At 47.2% G+C, this 22,852-nt stretch overlaps 1 protein-coding gene across 2 annotated transcripts; it reads left to right on the top strand.

Annotated features, from left to right (window-relative positions):
* Positions 1-4,657: 4,657 nt before the first annotated feature.
* Positions 4,658-21,889, top strand: LOC125746205 (angiopoietin-related protein 2-like). Of its 2 annotated transcripts, XR_007398876.1 has the most exons (6): positions 4,658-5,211; positions 12,572-13,496; positions 17,684-17,877; positions 19,421-19,691; positions 19,954-20,399; positions 21,528-21,889. XR_007398876.1 is itself a non-coding variant. In XM_049019939.1 (5 exons), exons 2-5 carry the CDS (start codon positions 12,626-12,628, stop codon positions 20,151-20,153), a joined length of 1,536 nt encoding a protein of 511 aa, XP_048875896.1. In that variant the 5' UTR covers positions 4,658-5,211; positions 12,572-12,625; the 3' UTR covers positions 20,154-21,889. The 2 variants fall into 2 exon arrangements, 1 of the variants encoding a protein (XP_048875896.1); XM_049019939.1 differs by having other exon boundaries at positions 19,954-21,889.
* The last annotated feature ends 963 nt before the right edge of the window (positions 21,890-22,852 follow it).

The raw sequence follows: 22,852 nt of genomic DNA, 5'->3' as shown, positions 1-22,852 counted from the left end.
AGCGGTTTGGAAAATGGATGGGTGTATTTATTAGGGGGGGAACGAATTAAGCCCCCATGGTTCCCATTACACTTCGTTGGAGATTCATGTTGAACTCCAGCTGAGACACAGTCTAACAGGTCTGTTCAGGTGAGTGGCGACATTCACCGTTTTTGCTCTGGTCTGGGTCCTGGTCCTTCACTCTGTCACTCTGCTGGTCTTTTCCACAGAGTGACCGAAAGGTGCTGGCCCACTCACATCACAGATTCCCCCTCCCCCCCCATAAATGTGTTAAACGCACCTTTAGCCGTCACGTGACTTTCACAGGCCGACTAGCGGCCCCTATAAAAGCAACTCCTTCTGTCTGTGTATTTTATATTATGCATGGACGTCTGTATTAGCTGATATCCATGTGTGCGTTTGCTAACCCTGACGCACTGTGTCCACTGCAGACCTTCCCTTTGTGTGTCTGTGTCCACGTGTGTGACTTATATGTGCACTTATACCTTTATGCATTATCTGCATTTTGTGCAGTGTGTGTGTGGGAGTATGTGTTAGTATTTCCTTGCTGGTCCTGGCAGGATTCCCCAACAGATTACAGCCCCCTCAGTCACAAGACGTCTCCCCCGCTGTCTCCTACAGGCAGCCACGGCGACCGGCCAATCACGGAGAGGCAGCCCGGAGCGGGGCAGACATTCTATTCCTTGGGACACAGAACGTTCCCAAGGTGGAACAATAGCTGAGCTCCAAATATGGCGTTCCGTTAGAGGCCACTGCAGTGCTCTCCTGCAGGAATGATCGCTGTGAGAACAAAAAAAGCGGAATGCCTGCGCTTCTCACACACCTTTCGGAGTGTCACCCCGGAGAATGGCCAGATCTGACCCAAAGATATCAGTTCATCAGTCACGCTGTCAGTCTGCAGACTAAACAGAGGAAGTGGATGTGTAAAAAACCAGGGCCAACGACGAGGGGCTACAACTCGCTATTTCAGCCGCAATCACCATCAGACGGGCAACAAAGAGCCTGGGGAACAATGTGGGCGGTGAGATGGTTCCCCCGGTGTTTCTGTGTAAGGCAGGACAGGCCCCGCTAGTTCAGTCAGAAGCACGACAAAGGCATCGCCATAACCAGAGGTGCGCTGATGTCATCAGAATGCGTCCAGATAACATGCTGTCAAAACAGGAGACAGAAGACTGGATGAGCTCAGTGTGCTGGTAGATGCTGCTGTAAATGAGGCACAGATTCTCTCCCCTGCGACCTCCATGATATGCTGGAACCATACCAGCCCCCCCACCATCCCAGCCACACACGGACACACGAATCCAGAAAGCCCTCCCGTGCATCTGGCTCCTCCAGTCACCTAGTGACAAGCCCATAATAGTCAGCATCAGCACTGTGGAGTGAGATTCAGGGACAGGCTGACCACCACATAACCCCCCCCCCCCCCCACTTTCCATGGGACTGCAGTTGTGTCACTAAAACACGAAAGCTGTTACATTTCAGTACAGACTGAGCCCCCCCCCAGCCGAGGTGTTGTTAAAGCAAGACATGGGTTATCCTCCCATATATACAGAGGGTTAGGGTCCCTCCGGGGGGGCGCTGGGCCCAATAGGAACCATCCACACCACGAGTACTCCTGTTTATCTCTGTCACACTCACCTTGGTTCCTGTCATCGCGCTCAGAGCTTCAGCATATTCATAAAACAGCCTGTCAGGTATGTGTGGCCGCTGGTGATGTGGGTGGGAAGGCTGGGGGTCTCAGCAAGGACTGAGAGGGGGGGCACAATTTATGTGAAAACATTGCTCAAGCTAGGGCTGCGTGATATTTCATATCGATGTTTTTCAAAACGAGATAAAGGATGACATACCGTTCCTTATCAAAATGCTTTAATTGTGCATTACTGAAGATTTTTTATTAAAAATGAGTAGTGTTCTTTGGTTGTGACGTTACACAGAATCTCAGAATCACAGCTAAAATCATACAGTTCCGGTATCAGCGGCTCAGGGGGAAGCTGACGGAGGCGGAGTGAGGAATGACTGGCACCTGGCTCATTTAATGTTAAAACATTGTTTAAAAATATTGTAATTCGCAATGTTTGTTTTATTTTGTTGAAGGCTAATACCTTAAAATTAGGGTCTATTCAGCGCAGGTTTAATGGGTGTCAGGTTTCCGATTGTAGAGCCATTTGCCAAATAGGTTTTAGATTCAATATTTTGTTCATAAACATTCACCCTCCGTTTTGAGAACAATATTATGAAGTGAGAAACAAACATTGTTGCTGATATAGTGCAATGAAACCAGCTTGTCTGAGTCATGTTCAAGAGAAACTACATTGTTTAACAGTGTGACAAAAAAACAATGTTTATATTAATAAACATAGGCAATTGTTGTCATCACTGCAGAATGCATACAAGAGAATCAATATGACAGCCTGGGGGGGGGGCAAACATGTTCTCCTCGACACGGGGGGGGGGGAGTCTAAATGACTAGCAGCTTCCACAAAATAAGGCGACCCCGAATGTCTCTGTGAGTTATTCTCTAAATTCACATTACTTTGTTTTAAGCCTTTTTTCTTTGTGTTCTACTAATTAGAAAATAGACATTAACCGACTTAGTGAAGAAGTTACTAGAATTCTGTTCAGACAGCATCAGACAGGATACACTGTGTAAACTACACAACCTGGCTATCAGCTCTGGACAGGACTAATTCTAAGCAAGTTCTTGTGCTGAAATAAATCTTTTTCGTGCGGAACAATTAAGGCTGTTGTGCAACACTCTCCCCTAAACCGTGAGTTGACAGACTTCATAAGACACTGAGGACACGACACATTCAACACACAAACCTGCACAGCTCAAATCTACCGACAGACAGGAAGGAGAGATGGAAAGAAATGAAAGTGAGAGAACCATTCCTATTTTGAAATTATTTTCTCTCTCTCACACACACACACACACACACACACACACACACACACAGACACACGCAGACACACACACATCATTCATTTCTATGGGGAAAACTCTAATCAGAACATGACGAGCTTAACCCCTACCCAGCCCTAACCATAACCATAAGTAACCAAAATAAATACGAAACTTGTGGCATTTTTGCTTGCATTAATAGATCTTTGTGGGGACCTGAAAAATGGTCCTCACAACGTCAAAAAAAAAACAATGCAATATAAACCTAACCCCCCCACCCACAATTTTTGTCCCTCTCTGGCTTCACTGACTCATAATCCACAACAGAGATGTTTTGTTCAAAGTTTTGTGATGCGGTCGTGTTTTGCGTATATTCAGAGAGGCAGGAGATGTAACATGTAAGAAAAGGGCGTGTTTCTCTTTAACATCTGGAGCTGAATAACTAAAATATCAATGAACGGAGGCAGAATCAGTCTTTAACGGGAAGAGACGTTTGTGCGATCGGTAACTGGAGGAATGCAATTCGCCGCATACACAAAACACGGGGTTGTTAATCTCGCAAAAGAGGATCAGGCTGAATTCATTTCATAAAATAAAGCATACATTTAGACACTACACACCACCAGAAACACCTTAAACATAATAAAACGGCTCCGTTTACTGGATCTGCAGCTTTTGCACGGAGGGCGATTTAAGAGACTGGCGTGTAGATTAAAGTGCATGACATCGCTAGATGAAGGCGATGTTCGCACAAACTGCTCGCAAGTTACATGCCGTGAGGCAGGACTGCAGCCAGAGGTATGTTAACGAGCCGCCACCCCGACGGAGAGCCTGGCGTTTCACCGCCTTTCTTTCCCCTTTTTAATGCACAAGTGAAATTCCTTCCTCCGTGCAAGAAGCTGCTGCTCTCCAGCGAGTACTGGAGCCGCTCCTGGATCCTGGAAAAAAAAAACGCATTAAGATCCGGCACTCTTTAAAGGGATCCCAGATATCGAGAAATGCGGTTTAATTCAGCCTAAGGAACCGAGATTGGCCACATCACAGCCGGCACCCTCATTAAAATTCAAAATAGAGGAAGTGGCAGGGACTAGGGAAAAAGCATTCCGCACCACAAATAAAGCCTAAAACACTTAAACTCTCAGTCACACTGGGGTAAACATATATTATTCAAAACTTCAACATTCAAAATAGTTAAAACTGGCATTTTGCAATTATATTTTTACTATTTCCTTATTGTACCGTTTAAGAAGTTGTACCGAGGGTCAGCATTCTGAATAGTACCTTATTGTGTCAGTGTAATTAGAGTATTAATGCATAATTATTGCAATACACAACCCATTATGGCATGGCACTGTGTGCAGGAAAAGCCAATAATGAAAGTAATAAAAGGAAAGCAAAACAAAGAGTGGAAAAAATTAGTGGGGTAAAAGTGTCCACAGGTAGAGAGTCCCTCCTCCCGTGCCTCCTTCCCCATGGGGAGCAGAGGGGGCTGGGAGGCACAATCCAGCAGACCTCCCCCTTGAATCACTGCTGGTGTGTTAGGCCACAAATGTCTGATGGAGAGAGATGGGGGGGTTAGTGTTGTGGGATGGACTGGGGGGCTGCACAGGACACTGGGGGCTTTGGGACGGGGGCTGTCCCTCGCAGGAGAAATGGGAGGTGCCAACACATGGCTTACTGCTTCTCACAGCTTTGTTCCTGAACGCTTTCATCAGACCACAACACCGGAGCAGGGGGGGTGAGGGGGGAGGAGAGGGAGCAGAGGAAAGGGGGAGGCCCCACTGAAAAGGACTGACTCTCTGCAGCCGTGAGTCAGAAGTGATGACTCTCCACCGGGGAAGTATTCGTCTCCTCACAAAGAAGCACTTTGCGTCCATAAAGTGGCTTTAAAAAGCGGATTATTTTAAAGACTCTCAAACCTTCTCAGTGGATTTAAAAACTTTTTAAGCTCTTTTTCCGCAATTTTTTTGAAAACATTTTTTTTTTTTGTATTTCATGCCTTCAGTTTCACCGCAGCCGTTTGACTCCTGCTCCTCACAAGCCCCCCCCCCAGCCCCACACCCCCGCTTCTACCCCCTACCCCCCACACAAAGGGGGCCAAGTGTTTCAAAGGGTCCAGACCCCTGACTTCCACGGACGCCGGGGGATTGCACGGCCCAGGAGAGTGAGAGTCAGCGGGGGCAGCACGGGGCCGGCGACTTGCTGGATCGGCGTGTGCGACCTGTGATGACCACAGGGGCGGCGACGTTTCATCTGCCGGGACGGCAAGGAGTTTAACGGGGAAGCCGAGCGGCGAGGACCGGCAACTGGTAAGGGCCCCGCCCCCCCGTCACTGCATAGAGTGTCATTCTGCTCCTTCTGGCTCAGGTGTGCGCTCTCTGGTCTGGTGTCTTTCGGGCTTTTTTCTGTTGGGGGGGGCACAGGCAATGAGGCTGGTCTAGAGGTCCACATGGACTTTGAGCGGCACTGTAACCCTCACATGACACTTCCAGTGGAGACGGGTGACTGGCGGGGGAGCAGACACTGGATCCTGCAGTATCCCTGCCCGGTTGGCTGCCACACTGCCACACTCACATGCATTTAACACCCGCCCCTCCTTTTAAGAAAAAGGCTTAAATTATAACTTGTGATGTCATGCGACAAAACATCCCCCCACCCAGGACAACAGCTGAGGATGTTTGTATTAAAAGATATTTGGGAAGAGATATAACTGGCCTTGAACTGGGGGGGTGGCTTTGGCAGAGTCAGCTCCCCCCCCCGCCTTATTACCAGTGCTGCAGTTACCCCACCTCCGGCTGCTCTAAGAATAGCCCCCACAGGCAGTGGGGTCGTCAGGGGCAGGGGGGCGTCCAGGGGGAGCCTGTGCCTAATCGGGGGAGCTTAATGGGGAGCAGCACAGCCCCCGCCCCCCAGGGAGTTTTACACTTTTTTTTCCAACTTGTCAGGAAACAGCCTGAAAACCCAAGTGTACCTGAAGAGCTGAATCCTACCTTTGTCTCCATTTGCTATGTTTGGATAAGCAGACTCCCAGAATGCCTACAGTCCCTCGACCCCCCTCCCTACAATCCTCCAGCCCATTTTTCCAGGACCCCACCACCCACCCACCCCCAGAGTAGTTTGCCAGGCAGTATTAAAAACATATAGCTAAACTACACCGCAGTGAAGACCTGGCTAATGGAATCTTAGACCCATGAGAAGGAGCTTCCTGTGTGCTTTGGTCTTCTCTGCACCACGCAAGGTGTGCCCCCCCCCCCCCACATGACGCTGCTACAACGGGCGCAGGAATACCATGGTAGTAAACAGCTGTTAACCAAGTAATGTGGTTTATAGGGGTGAAGGTGCTATCCGGGTGAAGTGCAGTTAAATGGGAAGGCAGCTGAGGAAATATCTGAAATAAGACAGGAGAGGGTCTGTCTAAACGGCACTTAGAAGGTGTTGACAGCGAAACAATTGGACTCGATTGACCCCCATGGGAGGGGCGGATGCTTTAACCCTTACATCTGTGGCCTGCAGCTGGGGGTGGTCAGTTCAGTCAATCTCTGTCTCTGCCAGGCCTGTACGTCAGCCATGCACTGTGGATGTCCCATAGCATTTGGGGAGGGCATGTCCAGAGCTGGGGGGGTAGGTGCTCACCACAGGTGGGTAGTTCAGGTCCAGAGAGTAGAAGTCCAGATCAAGATTCTGTTTCAACCAGCCAGTTGAGTACTCTGTAACTGTGACACCTGCTTGGTTGATTTGTACTCAACTGGGTGGTTGAAACAAAATTTTGGTCTAGGCATCTACTCTGAATTGCCCATCTCTGGTGGTCACAGTAATGTTGGTGTGGTTCTTTTTATGGGCTGAGGGGCCACAGATGCCGGACTTGGCCAGACTGTGTGCGTGAGGTTGGGGCAGCACCAGGGGCCAGATTAATGCCCAGGCTATCCTAGGCTATAGCCTACAGCCCTGGCAAACATTGTATCATTTTTAAATTCTCTCTCGTTATTGTCTCAAGGCCCCCAGAAACATTAATCCAGCTGTGGACCCCCGCCCCCCCCAGGGCATCCTTATCCCTGTAGCACAGCACGTTGTTATATGAGGTTTTGCCGCATTGACTCCCCAGCCTCCCGTCCCTCTAGCCCAGTGGCCGGCACATGTAGACTTTCTGGGCCTCCAGACGAGTCACAGAACCTGCGACGATGAGCCTGGCAAATACAGGCCGGCCCAGCGGACCCGCTGCCAGGCAGACGGCAAATTCCACCTGAAGTGGCATCAAAGTGCTCCTTAACGAAACACCCGCTGTGACACGGCACTGTCGGCCCTTTGCAAATGCTGGATTTCAGGCCGGCCCACTGATCCTGCTTCCTGTTCTTCTACGGACAGGATTGTTACCTCCATTTACGTAGCTGACAGGGATTTAATTGTGCGAACACTGTCAGTCCCCAGAAACAGCAGCAAAGGCTTAATGACGTTAAGTGACGTTGCTGAAGGAGATCGCATCTTTCGACAAGATCATGGGGCTTCATGTACAAGTTAGGAGGAGGTGCAGTATGAATCAGAGCCTCTGTCAGCCGCATTTCATAGCACCCCCCCCACCCCCCCCCAATTGCCACGGAGTTCCCCGTCATGGTCTGCTCATGTGTGGGTGTGATGTCATAAGCAGAACAATGGTGGTGTGCCCCAGGAGCTGGGGGGGGCAGGATGCTTGGGTACTTGTTTTTGATCCCTCTGGTAGGAAAATTAGATTTGGTGGGAGACATAAGCTAGAGAACATGGGAAATTTTATAGAACTGGGCACACCCCACACACATGCACACACACACACACATACACACACACACAGGTTTGTGATTATATCTTTGTGGGGACTCTCAGATCATTTCTATGGGAGAAACTCTAATCACATCATAACAACCTTCACCCCTACCCAGCCCTAACCTGTTTTTCATAATCGACACACATACAAACCCACACACACGCATGCTCACAGAACTTATCTGCTGTGTTGGGAACCAAACCCCCCTCCCCCAGTCCTGAGAATGAGCTAATCTGCTTGTACACCCACTAATGGACCGGCAGAATCTCTGTCATGGTGGTACAGGCTGTAAACCAGATGCAGATCGAACAGCACGACAGGTCAGTGTTATCCTTCACAATAAACTAACTATCATTTTCACTTTGTAATGGTTTTTATCTAAAAGTGGTTTTGAGTTGCACTGAAGGCTGGTGCATAACTGACATTAAGCTGCTGAGAACCATCTTTAGCTGTCGAGTGTGTCCACAATCACACCACACACTCACGTGTTTGGAAGGACGCTAAAACTCCTGCATGTTCAAGCAGTTTGACACACCTGTGCTAAAAATGTGTTTCTGGGGATTCCTTTAATTTAACATGTGCTGGTTGTCTCCTGACACCAGGTATGAAATCAGGAGAGACAGCAGTGTGGCCGGTCACTGCCTGGCAAACCTGGGCTGTAATTGTAGCCTTCAAACCTGTAATCAGCATTACTGAAGCCCCTTTTGAGACAAATGAAACTGACGTCCATTTTTTGGGTTATATTCTTGCCAAAAGCCCAGTGATTTCAGAGTCATACCAAAATGATGAGACACTCCGAGCACAGACACACACACACACACGCACACACACACACATACACACACACGCACACACACACACACACACACACGCACACACAGCCTTTATCTGATTCATCTGACTGACCGAGAAAACAGAAGGTTCCATAACATCTCAAAGTAATGGAAAATGAAGACCAGAGCAGTACATTAGAACTGACAATCTCAAACTGAAGGGGAGATTAATTAACAGAGCAATGGAGGTTAATTGAGAACAGAGGAACAAAGAAATCACAGGGTAGTAGAGGAGTAATCAATGACAGAAGCTGGGGGGGGGGGAGTGCTGACTAATCAGTGTTATAGTCAGGTTTGTTTGAGTAGCGACCTTTTTGACCTTGATGCTGACTCACTGCCTGAGTGGCCCTTGCTGAGGCCCCTATGCTGCCCCTTTTAACCTGTGTGAATTTGAACATTTAATCTAAACATTAAAGAAAAAGAAAAAATCAGTAAAGCCTGAGAAGCAGACCTTGCGGGGACCTTCCTCTATGGTTCTGTGTAGCGGATTCTGGTTGAGCATCTGTGTCTGCGTCTGGAAGTTTGTGGGATTGAATCCCGTGTCCCGTGACCTCAGCTAGGGCCAGTGTCCCCAGCCCTATATACACCCTTGTTGAAAGCCAGTTGAAGTGAGCAAGAGACTGATCGCCCCCCCCCCCAACACACACACAAACACTTTTCAAGATGTGTTCTTACCTGAAGCTCGCCCAGCTGCTCCCCCTCTCCCCATTATATGAATGCTACATAAAAATGTACATATTTATCCAGCTGTAGGTGCATATGAGATACATGGGATATAAATTATATTTTTGGGGGAATTTGGGGATTTCACACCAAGTGCTGATTGTGTACCAGATGAAGAGGGTCATTAATCTTATTTTATATATCATCTAAAATATAAAAATCTATATTAACTTTAATCACTCGACTGAAGGTTTTCACAACCCTTTCCTACTGAATGCATTTCTTGCACAAGTTGGGACTCCTCTCTCACTCCCCTGAAAACACTCTTATATGGAGACAGAGACTTGTGAGAGGACGTTCCATCCAGAAGACGAGGAGGTGGAACTGGTGTTGCTGTCCGACGTTGTTGAAACATCCAGCGAAGCTTCGGCTTAATCCCTTTGAGGCGAGGATCTCCATGAGCGGAGATAGCAAACAAATGACATCTTCCTCCAAACGTTGCACAACAGCAGTATCCACGCGATGCTCGCTCACGTTGTGAAAGATCTCTGGCTCCAGCTCCCCCCCCCCTGCTTTGGAACATTCCTCTCGTCTACATTCCCATATCTTAAGGCGTTAAATTTCATTGAAACACGTACAAAACATGACATCTTCAGACTACCTGTGTAATTTTAGACCTTTTCTTGTGATTCTGAAGTGGCATTTTTCGCTGTGAAAATGCAGCCTTCCCAGGGTTCCCCAGAAATCACAGCATGGTGGTGCCGTTTGATTCATTCCTTAAAATGGGTATTACTTTATCTCTACTCAGATGTCTTAAATTAGACTTAATTAGATTATTGGAACAGCTGCTAATATTCCAATTGACAGATGTTGATGGGTCAAGCGGAAAGGGCATAAGCCCCTTGATTAAAAATCGTTTGTTCTTCTAATGTCATCACATTCACCGCATCCAGCAACATCTCGAGAACATTTCGCATGAGGAGACTGGGGCCACAAACGCAGAACATCTGTATCCTCCAGAGCTGGAGAATAATAATCGTCAAGCATCCCAATCAAGTAAATCATAAAAAGGCTTATGACTTAATGGCATTGGAATATTTATTAAAAACTGTACTTCTTTCGACACTTGGATCGTACCCCAGCTAATACAGGCCACTATGTGAATGGTACATAAGCTTTCTGCTTTCAGTGCAGTGGATCCAGAAAGCTGACAGGAACTCCATGTGACAGAGCAGATACAGGGGTGGGACCACAGGGGCACTGGTCACAGCTGAAAGCTGATTGGCTCTCAGTGTGCCCCCTCAACTGTCACTCACAGATTCAAAATATATCATTGACTAATGATAAGGTTGGCCCCTCTGTATGAATTATGGCTCCACTTATGTCCCCCACCATCTCATTTCAAACACAGGAGTGCGTGTATCCAGAGGGGAAGACAGAGGCTTGGACTGAAAAGAGACACAGATGGAATAGTCACATAGCATGGAAGTGTTAGCTTACCATTCCCTGTTCGTCTTTAAATCCACTGCTCTGTCCACCTGCATGGCACCTGCCTCAGTCAAAAGGCAACGTCACTGTGCTGTGAGCACTGTAATCATTCATTTGAGAATTGATTTGGCCCATTTGGAATCAGTGGATGAGGTGGGGAAGGATATCGACCGACTTTTTCTTGACTCGAAATCAGGTTAAAGGGAGGAAAATACATTTTCCATTAGAAGAAGGTGGGAGTCGAGCACTGGGGGGCGGATTCCATTTAAGCAAAGCAGGGAAGACGACATGCCGATATGTCACACCTGTCCCAACAGGATGGACAAATCTCAGCCCATTCGCATGGAAAATTCCGGCAGATGTCACGACAGCACACCCAGCCCCCATCTGGCCCAGGGGTTATTTTTAGGGGTCTCGTTGACTAGTTGGCCGCAAAGCTACTCGTTGGTGCCAACGACACGAGTCTCTTAGATGAGCGTGCGTCTTGGCGCGCGGAATAATTGTTTTGTGGACCCAGTAGAAGCGGGACCTCAGAGGCTGCCGTCTGCCGTTCCACTGCCAGCTACGCTGTTTACAGGAACTTCCCCATAAAACACGGCCTGACTATTTGGGGGGGGGGGGGGGGGGGCACCATCCCAGTCATAAAAACACAATAAAATAAATAGGGATCAGTGGTCCGGCGGTCATGCCTGTCCAATCTGGACTTTCCACTATCTGTATTTACAACAACCGCAAAAAGATGAGCTAAAATAACCTTTGTAACCTTTCATTTCAATAGCTCATATTTAACGTAAAAGACACAGATTTACAATCCTACAAACAGATAGTTTATGAACATTTATATACCTGCTTTTTTCTGTATTCCAAAAAGAAAAAGAGGGACAGCGTCTTTTAGCGCTATCAGATTCCTGCCTGTTTATGAGAAAAAACATCTTCTATTCGGGGATTCACACACTGGTACATGGGGTGAAATTTTAAACATAATATTCTTTCCGACACTTCTGCGTCCGCTCTCTCAAACCCCCCCCCCCCCCCAGCCCCCCCCCCCGCTCTGAGAGACGTCCATTTACATTTCCCAACATGCTGCTGAGCTTTGTGCTTTTATGGTATAAAAATAGATTGAGGGTTTATTCAATGGCGCCCGTCCAGAGTTCCACTGTGCAAGTGACTTTAATTTCTTTTGCGGAGGCTCTGATCTTTTTTTAATATTACATAAAACTAAATTATGGATTATTGCTTAATCCAAAGCTGAAACCAAGAACAAGCTGCACAGATACGTTCTTCACTGAATTGCAGAACCTTCAGAGACAGCCTTTGTTTTCATGACGAAAGTAGCATCAAAAACCCGGGATGCGAAAAACTGGTCTGTTTGAGAATCTCAAGCACAATGTTCGTCCATCTCTGTAAATCAAATGGTTACCTCGGCCATGTTCATGGAGGTAGCCTGGACTCTATCCCAGGCAGTACAGGGCACAAAGCAGGGAACACCCTGAATGGGATGCCAGTCCATCTCAGGGAGAATGTCTGCATAGATAGTGTATTACCTTCTAGGACAGCAATGCATCAAATGGACAAAGTTCCGTGAATTCTGCTGTCCTGTTGCGTAGGTTTGCTTTGAATGAAGGTTTCTGCTGTCTGGATATAATTCACATAGACATGTAAATTAAACCAAACTGTTCAACATTCTCTCTTGTTCATGAGACATTTGAAAGCATTTCTGGCCAATGTAGCTACACGCAAACTTAAATTCTGACAATTCTCTGACACTGCATGTGGAAAAACATGAGTTATAGACATGTATTTAATTTTGCTTTTTGCCAGGATGCACGATGTTCCGATGACAGGGCCCTTCTAACGTTTCCTATCTGATTTTGCATCCTCTGTCTTCAGAGACCACCCACATCAAGGTCAAGAACACCCCCCCACAGCCCAGAGACTAGAAGCATGATGCTACTCACAGTTGTTCTGGTGCTGATTTTGGCCTCTGGGCCACTAAGCGTGACAGCGGGAAGGGCCGAGCAGTTTGAGAGCAGTGACGATGGCCCAGAGAAGGACTTTCTGTATGCAGAGCAGCCACCGCCACGGACGAGGTATGGGCGCTCCCCTGACGACGCCCAGCAGCCGGAAAAGTGCTCCTACACCTTCATCGTGCCGCAGCGGAAGGTGACGGGCGCCATCTGCGTCAACTCGCGGGAGCCGGACGCTCTTCTGGAGAACCGCGTCCACAAGCAGGAGCTGGAGCTGCTGAATGGGGAGCTGCTGAAGCAGAAGCGACAGATTGAAACCCTGCAGCAGCTGGTGGAGGTCGATGGCGGCCTGGTCAACGAGGTCAAGCTGCTGCGCAAGGAGAGCCGCAACATGAACTCGCGCGTCACGCAGCTCTACATGCAGCTGCTGCATGAGATCATCCGCAAGCGGGACAACGCGCTGGAGCTCTCGCAGCTCGAGAGCCGCGTGCTAAACCAGACGTCCGAGATGTTGCAGCTGGTCAACCGCTACAAGGACCTGGAGCACAAGTATCAGCACCTAGCAGCGTTGGCTAACAACCAGACAGACACCATCGCCCGGCTGGAAGAGCAGTGCCAGAGAGCGCCCCCTGTGGTCCGGCCTCCGCCACCACCTCTGCCCCAACCCCTGCCTCATCCTCAGCCACCACCTCAACCACCTCTCAACAAACCCTACCAACCACCGACATACACGCGCATCACCAACCAGATCACCAACGAGATCCAGAGTGACCAGAACCTCAAAGGTCCTTTGCTTCCCACAATGCCCAATGGAACACACAGTCCGTCCATCAGCGACATTCCATCAGGTGAGTCTCATCAATGGAAACCGAAGGTGCAGATCCGCAAGCAAAATGTACAATCAATCACAGGTACATTGGTAGCTAAACATTTAGCAGGACCTCTGCTCCTTTAATCAGAGTTCTGGGTGCACATTTCAAGGCAACAGAAACCTTCCACTATCTCCAGGTATTCCCAAGAAGCCCATGAAATCTAACTCTTCTATAAACAGGAATATACCGTAGGATGACAGGATCCCAGAGGCTTTCCAAAGCGCCCATGCAAACCGCCTCTTTACATATGATTCATGTTATCAACAGCCTGAATGATATTTACCGAACCAACAGCTCTGTCATCAAACTCATCCTAAAGACAATACGCAGATGTCTGGCTTCAGAGCGTGTTGCACTAAAATTAGTGCAGAGAGATTTATCATCAAATGGCAGGAAAAAATAAGTGAACAGATGAGATTTCCCCCTGAGCTCATTTCCTATCCCTAGATGACTTCACTCCAAGCAGGGGCGATTCTAGGGCCATAATTTATGCTTAGGGGTCAGCCTTATCATTAGCCAATGATACGTTTTCAATCAGTGAGCAACAGGGGAACGGGCATTCCGGGGGCCAATCGGCTTTCAGCTGGGGCTAGTGTTCCTGTGACCCCGCCCCTGTATACGCCCCTGGCTCCAAGATGAGGGCCTTCTATGGCCCTAGAATCGCCCCTGCCAGGCACTTATTGGAGCCCCATTACCCAGCACCCAATGCCTCCTCCAATGTTCCTTGTTGACTCAGGCGATGCCTGCGGTGTAAGCAGTGACAAGAGACAAGTCTGTCAGTTTTAAGCGCAAGACGTCTGACACACATGCAACCGAGTGACTCAAGCTGTGAAGCTGTCATGAGTGCCTCAGAAGGTGCCTTTTGTCCAGATTTAAAAAGCCATTCATAAACTCCCACCGTGACCTATGAGTCACGTCGGGGAGGACAGAGAGCTGTTGTTGCGGTGATGTTCCAGTCATCCTACGTCGCTCGTCGTCATCCTCACATCTTCGAGGTGACCCGAAGGTGTTTACCGAATCCCATGGACCGTACCAAACGGGCTATACCAGGTTGGGAGCGGCCTGGTCTCCCCCTATAGAACCATACCTTCTCTACAAAGCTAAAGAGGGAGTGAGCTGGAACATCTACTGTAGATTTAAGTAACACATGATATATATATATATATATATATATATATATATATATATATATATATATATATGTGCAGATGGGACAGTTTGAAGGGAATATTTCTTGGTACTGTATCCTGCACTTGTACTCTCCACTTTCCTCTTCCTCCATGATCCTCTATATTTCCTCCTCTCTTTATCCATATTTTCCTTATTTCTTTTCTATCCCTTCATACTCAACAAGCTGGACTTTCCTGCCAGTGTCCCACCTGAAATCTACCAGTCCTGCACTCCCGTCCATTCAGCCAGTCTGCCGAAGCCGCAGACTTTGTCTCCTGCTCCCCCGTTGGTCCTTCTTTCTCTAGTCTCTCTCCTTTCCCTCCCCCGATCTGCATGAATCTGTTGTTCATTCTATCCTCTTTGTTCAATGCCTGTCATATTTTATTTCTGTCTCCCCCACTCGCCTCCTCTCCGTGTCTCCCTTAAACATGCCGTCTCCCGTTACCTTGGGCCACAGAGGATCTTTATCTCGCCGTCTTCTACCTGTCATCTCCTGTCAGGCTCGCTGCCAACGTTAAATCCGCCCTCCCCCCCGCAACCCCCTACAAGCCATCGGCACATGTCTTTTGATGATTTTGGAAGGATGTCCCAGGCAAAATCAGCGCTATAAATCTAAAACAAATTAGACACAGTGGAGCCACAATTCAATAGATTAAAATAGAAGAAACTAGTAAAAAGTAAGAAGACTGTATAAAATATGTCTAAAATAATATGTCAGGGTTACCAGCTTTTTGAGAGACAAGCAAATCAGTCGTTCCCTAAACTGAGTTATACATCTATGCTATGCCAGTCTAACCCCAGCTCATAGGTAAACACTTCCTACAGTGTTTCTTGCACAGTCCAGCTTGGATCTAGTTTAAGCTCACTGGTTACCATATTTACACAAATATATGGTCCTTTATACCATTCACTGTTCTGGGCTGTTTTGTTTACATAGAAGTAGCTGCGAATCCTCCGCCTTGGGCTGTGCTGTGGAGCAATAATGAAATATTTGAATAATAGAAGCTGGCTGCTGGATCTCCTCCCTTGCGGACACTAATCTTCAACATGTGACGGGACGCATTCAAAAGGCGATAAGCTTGGATCTCTCCCATTCTGCTTTTTTTCGGTTCTGTTTTTATGACGGAAGACCTGCGTTGTTGCCATGGGACACCCATTCACCTGAAATCACACGTACTTTAATTGAAGCAAAGCTTAGCATCTATTGTTGCTAATGTCTTAGCATTTTCTGACAGTTTAATCTCAGTGCTAATATACCTTCCCTGGGAGTCTTCTGAACATATTGATTTAATCAGTACTTTCTTAGTCTTCCTTGAAATGGCACTATGCTTTTGAATAAATTCATGAATAAATTGCATGAATATCCTAGGAATTGTGCGTGGAGGAGGGTGTGGGAGAAATGGTACAAATATGCCCCCAGAGGAATGTTAAATGTTGGGAATGTGCTCCAACCGCTGACACCTGGGAGCAGGAGCCCGAACATTTACCCCGAACATCTGGTTTTATCTGAAGATCTGTAGAGCATGGAAAATTCACAAACAAAAAAGACACTGATTATTTACAAGGGGATGTGCCACTTGATGGTGCATGACACCATATATTTGGTTCCAGACTCTTGCTGTCTTGACTCAGATGCCACTCTGAGGCCCAAGGACCGAGACAGCAGGAAGAATATGCTTGTAAATAGTATATAAGCACAACCACATCTAATGGTAAGGTGTAGGCAGAGAGCAGCACCGGCCCGACCAGCTAGTGTCAGCATGCCCCCGCTGAGCTTTGCTATATACTTAATTATTTCAGTGCCTGTAGGGTTTGTGTTTCTGAAGACCACTTCCCACTGTTCCGTACTGGGGGAGAACGTTCTGCAGCATTCTTTAAAAACAGTAGGATAGCAGATCTTGTAATTATGATGAAATGTGTGACTGCCTGATTCTGTCCTGGGGGACTGATGAACAGGGGTTACATATTGTTCAAACCGTTGTTTCCAGTTATTTCTGTAGGCTCCGATTCTATTAACGTGTGGGTCTGAAGAGGCCTCTCAGTGAAACCCGCTACCTCTAGGTCACCTTGACGATATGGTCTGTCTGTTTGGGGGCTTAAAAGAGAAATGCTAGACTTCATGATATAAACTCAGTGTTTATATATGTGTTTTTGACTTTGCTAGTCCTATACTGTTACAGTCCCTAACACAAATAAATGAAGGATGTAGGGAATGATGTCTGAGTTCGATTTTAGAGAGAAACTATGGTCACCGTCAAGTTAAATGTGAGACACTAGGAGTAGAAAAAGATAAATGATACTTTGTGAAATGTTCCTCTATTTTGGTGCTCTTCTACACTCTGAGATAATCATAATCATAACCTAATGTGGGTTGCATTCAATCATGCCGTTCCATAAAGTTCAAACCAAATTTGCACAAGTGGTCTAGGCTCTGTTCCAGGTGGCTTTGATGGACGTCACAAAGTTGTTGTATTTGTCCAGAATGAAAAACATGAGGTTCTCACATCTATTGAGCTTGGGTGGAATACCTGTTGGTATCTGCCTGCTGGGGCCTCATTCAGCCACCGGGACTATTGCCCCTGTTCCAGTGTTGTTCTTGGCCTCTGAAGTCCTGTAGTAGTTTCCCGCGGCAGCTTGGGAAACACAGCCAAAATCAACGCCGACCTCAAGCTGGGAGTTTTCCAGCTGGTGGAATGGGAATCCTGCATGGCAGCAGAACTGGATAACCGCAGTCCCCCAGTACTCCCATAGTGGGCCGCTGGAATGAGCTCAGCCTTATCTGCGAAGTTTTATCTACGATAAAAGGAGGCTTATCCCAGTAGAACTCCAAAAGGAACAGCCTCCACTGATATAGGTCATCAGGACTGAGCCGAAAATGTTTTATTACAGTTTAAAAGACATTCCTATGTTTGATTTTTACAGTCAGAATGCAGAATCCTAGAGAGCTGCCGCCTTCTCTTGATCTTGATGTCTCACGATTTCCTCTCAACCAGGGCCGTTTAACGACTGCCTGCACGCTCTGGAAGAGGAGCACACCGACAGCGGCATGTATCTGGTGAGGCCCGAGAACGGCAACCGGCTCATGCAGGTGTGGTGCGACCAAAGACACGACCCCGGCGGCTGGACCGTCATCCAGAGGAGGCAGGACGGCTCGGTAAACTTCTTCAGAAACTGGGAGACGTACAAGGTAAGGCGTTTCAAAAGTGTCCCCAATTATTACTTGTTATACCTGCATGGTGAAGGATGAGAGAATTATCTCTGTGCTGATTCCTTAAATACTTGAAATGTTCAGTATATTAAATTGCAGCAAAGGCAAGACTCCTATTCTGGCAGCACTACATCAATTAAACACAGTAAAAAGGAATAATTACAGATACATTTTCCAGAAATGCTCATAGACATTGACTCACTCCAGGGTCTGCAGTAGCTAACAAGAGCCAGAAGCAAGATGAGGCTCGCACAGTTAAATCTCAATTTTTATATGAGTCATTTATCACTTGTAGCTAGCGATGAGTTGCGGCTCATTTTCTTGGCATTAGACTGGGATGCTAAAAGTTAGCGAGCTAACTGCACCAACTGTGGCAACCCCGGCAGTTCATGGGGTATAAAATTTGTTTGCAGGCCTGCAAATCGTTCTGTAACTCAGTTGCCAGAAAAACCCCTTTAGGGTCTGAAGAATATTTTCTCAAAGGCTGCTTTAATGGGGGAAGAGCTTTGCAAGTTCCATGTTTGTGTTAGTGTTTATCATTGTGCGTGGGGGGGGCGCGGGGGGGCACTAAAAAACATTTGGAAACAGTATTTTCTCCTGTGTGTGCGTGTTTTTTTTTGGGAAACAAAAAAGATTCGCTAAGTACACAAAATAAAAACATAATATACCGTAAACAAATAATGTGCATCTATCTGACAGAAAATAAGTTGTAGAAGGACAGAAATATTCTTGATAGAAATAACGCGAAAAACGAATGGTCAGATTTCGAGCGATATTCTTGCCGTGAATGATCCCCAGTCAGCAGCGTACCATGTGGGTAAGGAACTCTGGCCCAGGAGCAGACAGGGACAGCAAATGCTGTAACGATGAGAGCTCCAAAAAGAAATTTGGTATGCGACCGGACGCAGGGCTGGACCGATGTAGGGGGGAATGTGGGGGGGAATGTGGGGGACCCCAATCCATGTACCTCTCACCGCTGTTGCCACAATTTATCGCTTGGTTAAAGTGATGGGGGACTCAATAGCTCTGCTCTATGTGCCGATATGTTCCTACATTCATCTGCAAGGCCTTTTAGTAGGAGGTAAGTGTAAGCTTATTCCCAGGATTCTAAGAATGAACTGTATCACTGGTGAGAAATTAGAGACAAGCCTGAAGATGATGCTGGAGAGAAAACCCTGCTCTTAGTTCCCACTGCCCACACGAAGCATCCTCAGTCACTGCTGCTTGGCTGGGATGACTAATCCTGTCCCGGTTCCCCTTGATCTCCTATCTTCCAGCCCATAAGCAGGCGTGAAGGAGGCCATAAGTAGGGAGTCTGAACCCAGGCTGGTCCCAGAAGGACCCTGCTGTCAGCATGATGGGGGCCACAAGCCAACAGGGTCATTGTGATGCTTTCTGAATCATCACTGACTTCATACCAACTGCTAATATAATAACCAGTTAAATTGGGCTCCCAGGGCCCAAGTGGTGCTGGGGCTAACCGGCATGAATTTAATCCCATTTCATGGTCCCCTTCTTGCAGCAAGGCTTTGGGAACATCGACGGCGAGTACTGGCTAGGTCTGGAGAATATCTACTGGTTGACCAACCAGGGCACCTACAAACTTCTGGTCACGCTGGAGGACTGGTCGGGCCGGAAGGTGTTTGCGGAGTACGCCAGCTTCCGGGTCGAGTCAGAGGCAGAGTTTTACAAACTGCGGGTGGGGCGTTACCACGGCAATGCAGGAGACTCCCTGACCTGGCACAACGGCAAGCAGTTCACCACGCTGGACAGGGACCATGACGTGTACACAGGTACGACCACGTAGCAAGCAATTACACCTGTTTTTAGTACATCTACAGCATTTATCAATATTATTATGTCTTGGGGCTCTCGAAAGACAATTAACATTTTTTTTGCCGAGACTGAGTCTTCTCAGAAAGGTTCAGAAATTGAACAGGCACCTACAATGTTCCCATCGAGGGCAGGAAGAAGCAGAAAATGTGTGAATCCTGGGTCAGGCTGACCCCCGATCTCTGGCCACCGTGATGTAATGCTCACTCGTCTCCTTCCCAGGTAACTGTGCCCACTATCAGAAGGGAGGCTGGTGGTACAACGCCTGTGCCCACTCCAACCTCAACGGTGTGTGGTATCGGGGGGGCCACTACCGGAGCCGCTACCAGGATGGAGTCTACTGGGCAGAGTTCAGGGGCGGAGCCTACTCCCTGAAGAAAGTGACCATGATGATTCGGCCAAACGCCAACACCTTCCATTAAGGGAAGAAAGCAATGAAACACAACGGACGATTTATGTCTAGGCTGGACCTCAGTGCCCCGAGTGTTTTCAGTATTCCAAGGTCTTTACGTCAGCTTTTTTCTTCTGCTTTTTTTCAATTTATCTTGTATATTTTCCTTTAAATATGTAGACATTTCAGTCTGGGGAGTGCAGTGACCTCTGAGAAGGTCAGACGGACATGCCAGTGGCATTGGCCCGTAAAACTCATCCTGAAAGCCTTTGATCAGGTTCCCTCCATTCTACACAATAAAGGGTGATCGCTGAATGTTTTTCTTGCTTTGCATTTCGCTGAACGGAGGTGCACAGCAGTAACGCAGCAATGAATGAAACATGTAGGACTTAATTCTCCACATTGCATCCCATTTCCTTATACGGCAAACTTGAAAAACACTAGCAAAAGAAAAATAGACCCCATAGAGTAGCATTTACCGTGCTTGATGAGGAGTTTAACAGCAAATCGTACCGTTTAATTCTTCAAGGCGTCGTCTATAAATAATATGTAAATAATCAAAGCTTTGTGCCATTATGAGCCAAGTGTGCTAGTCTTGAAAATATTAATCGTAATCAATGTCTGGGTGAAAATGTGACACAGGAGTACTAATCCAGTGACATTTATGGACATATACATTTGAAGGTAAGCATTTAATGTAAGTCAGTGCGTAACTTTAGTTGGATCTGTGTTGTGAGAGACCCTCAGATGGAGATAATGGCCTATTTTTCTGGGACCAAGGAACGGAAGGCAGTGCAACACTGTTGTGGACACTGCATGTGGTGTAAGATGTTCCCTGTGGATAGGGGATGCTTTGGGGATGGGGACTAGCTAGAAAGTCCATGCAACCATCTGAAAGGCCCAAGAGAAGGTATGTAATCTCGCACTGTCCTCAGCACATCGGTCTGCTGCGCGTGTGTAAATGAGCGAATCTTCACAAATCCGCATTTGCATGTTATGGCAAACTATCGAGGACAGTTCTGTAGCGAGGGAATTGTCCAGCATCATCATCAGCCATAATAACAGTTGCAGTTATGCAGTTATACTCACAGGCATGATCTTTGCTCATTTTAAACCTTCTCTGACTTAATTAGATTAATGGAAAAAAAGAAACGCAAAGGTATTGTTGCTTCACCAGTGTTTTAAAAAATACAAACATGCAAAATGGATGAGAAAAACCATCTACGCCAGGAGTAGGGAACCTGATCCATGGAGAGCCGGTGTGGATGCGGGTTTTTGGGATGATCTCTCAGTCAGCCAATAATAAAGCAGTGATTCTCAGCTCCAGTCCTTGGAATCCACTGTTATTGGCTGATTGAGAGGCCATCCCAAAAACCCACATCCACACCGGCTCTCCATGGATCAGGTTCCCTACCCCTGCTCTACGCCATACAGGTCTTCTTGAGACATGAGTGAATGAAGACCTGCTGATGTGGGAAATTTATTTCTCTGGGTCAACCGCAGTCATCTACAAAGTACCCATGCTGTTAGTCATTTTACCTTCCGTTCGGGTGTCTGATGTGAGTCAGTATGACTGTTAGCATTGTCACATAAGGGGGCACTGTTGCTTTTACCGTAACCCCAAGCTATACAGACTGTATAACTGTTGCCACCACAGAGGAACCAATGTGCCTGTTGTACATAAATAATTGGATTAAAGTATTTTTGTAATGTAATGCAATGAGCCCCTATATAATCCAGATTGTTGCAATAAACCATGTACAGCTATTCAGTCCTGGACTCAGTCCTTAAACATCTTATACATATTTTAGCCATTGAATACAATGACCAATGACAGGAAAAATGACCAAATGAACAACCAAAAATGTGCATCTTTTATGGCACAACAATGGCACAAATATTCAACACATTTAACAGTGCGGCACTGGGATGCAGTGAAATGGAAATTCCAGGGAATTAACACGATGACAGCTGAGCTATGTGAACAACATTAAGGCAGAACACAGCCACTACAGCAGCAGTGATTGCACTACATACTGCAGGCCCAAACCAAAGGGTCTTCGGTCCCTTAAATAACGTGAGAAGGGTAGTCTGGAGCACATAGGGGTCACGATGTTTGTTGGCTCATTGCAGGCCCTGGGGGCTGAGAGGGGCCCCAAGAGTGAGCCCAAGAGGGACCCCAGATTAGTGGCTGCATCCTTCAGAATCTCCCAGCACTTCTCCTGCCCCCATGTTCAGCTCTCCCCCTAGCTCCTGGAAACTTCTCCACTCGTTAAAAGCCAGGATTTTCCTAAGAGGAAAAAATTTGTCTGAGAGAGAGAAAAAAATAAGAGGCAAGAAACAAAATGGCCTGGGAGAAGAAAGGCTTTGTGCAACGTTACGACATGTTGTTTGAATTTGCAGCAAAACCCCAGTAATTTTCTTCTCTGAGCGTGTTAGCCAGCCCTTCAGCGGTGAACCAGCCCAAAATACACGTCCTTTAACCTCGTCAGTGTAACGTCAGGCCAGAATTACATTCTAGAACCCCTGTCAGGTCAAAAACACACACACACACACACACCGTTTACATTAAATGGGTGCTGTATTCCGCTGTATTCCGCACTGACGGAAATAGAGTTGCTGAGGCAGGGAAACAAGGGTCGGATTGTCCGAGTGGAGTGGAGAGGGACAGAGCAGCGTATTGTGCAGGCGGCATACACGTGTTGCACGAGCACCAGCGGGCACTGCTGC

Source organism: Brienomyrus brachyistius, chromosome 7 (assembly GCF_023856365.1).
Source record: "Brienomyrus brachyistius isolate T26 chromosome 7, BBRACH_0.4, whole genome shotgun sequence".
NCBI lineage: Eukaryota > Metazoa > Chordata > Actinopteri > Osteoglossiformes > Mormyridae > Brienomyrus > Brienomyrus brachyistius.
Note: the sequence above shows the minus strand (reverse complement) of the source record. Positions and strands in the feature narration are given on the sequence as shown.

Excerpts from the sequence above, each read along its gene's own strand:
- LOC125746205 (XM_049019939.1), top strand. The coding sequence starts at position 12,626 with ATGATGCTACTCACAGTTGTTCTGGTGCTGATTTTGGCCTCTGGGCCA. Across the intron at positions 13,497-17,683 it reads CATCAGCGACATTCCATCAG|GGCCGTTTAACGACTGCCTG; the intron begins GTGAGTCTCATC and ends CCTCTCAACCAG. Across the intron at positions 17,878-19,420 it reads GAAACTGGGAGACGTACAAG|CAAGGCTTTGGGAACATCGA; the intron begins GTAAGGCGTTTC and ends CCCTTCTTGCAG.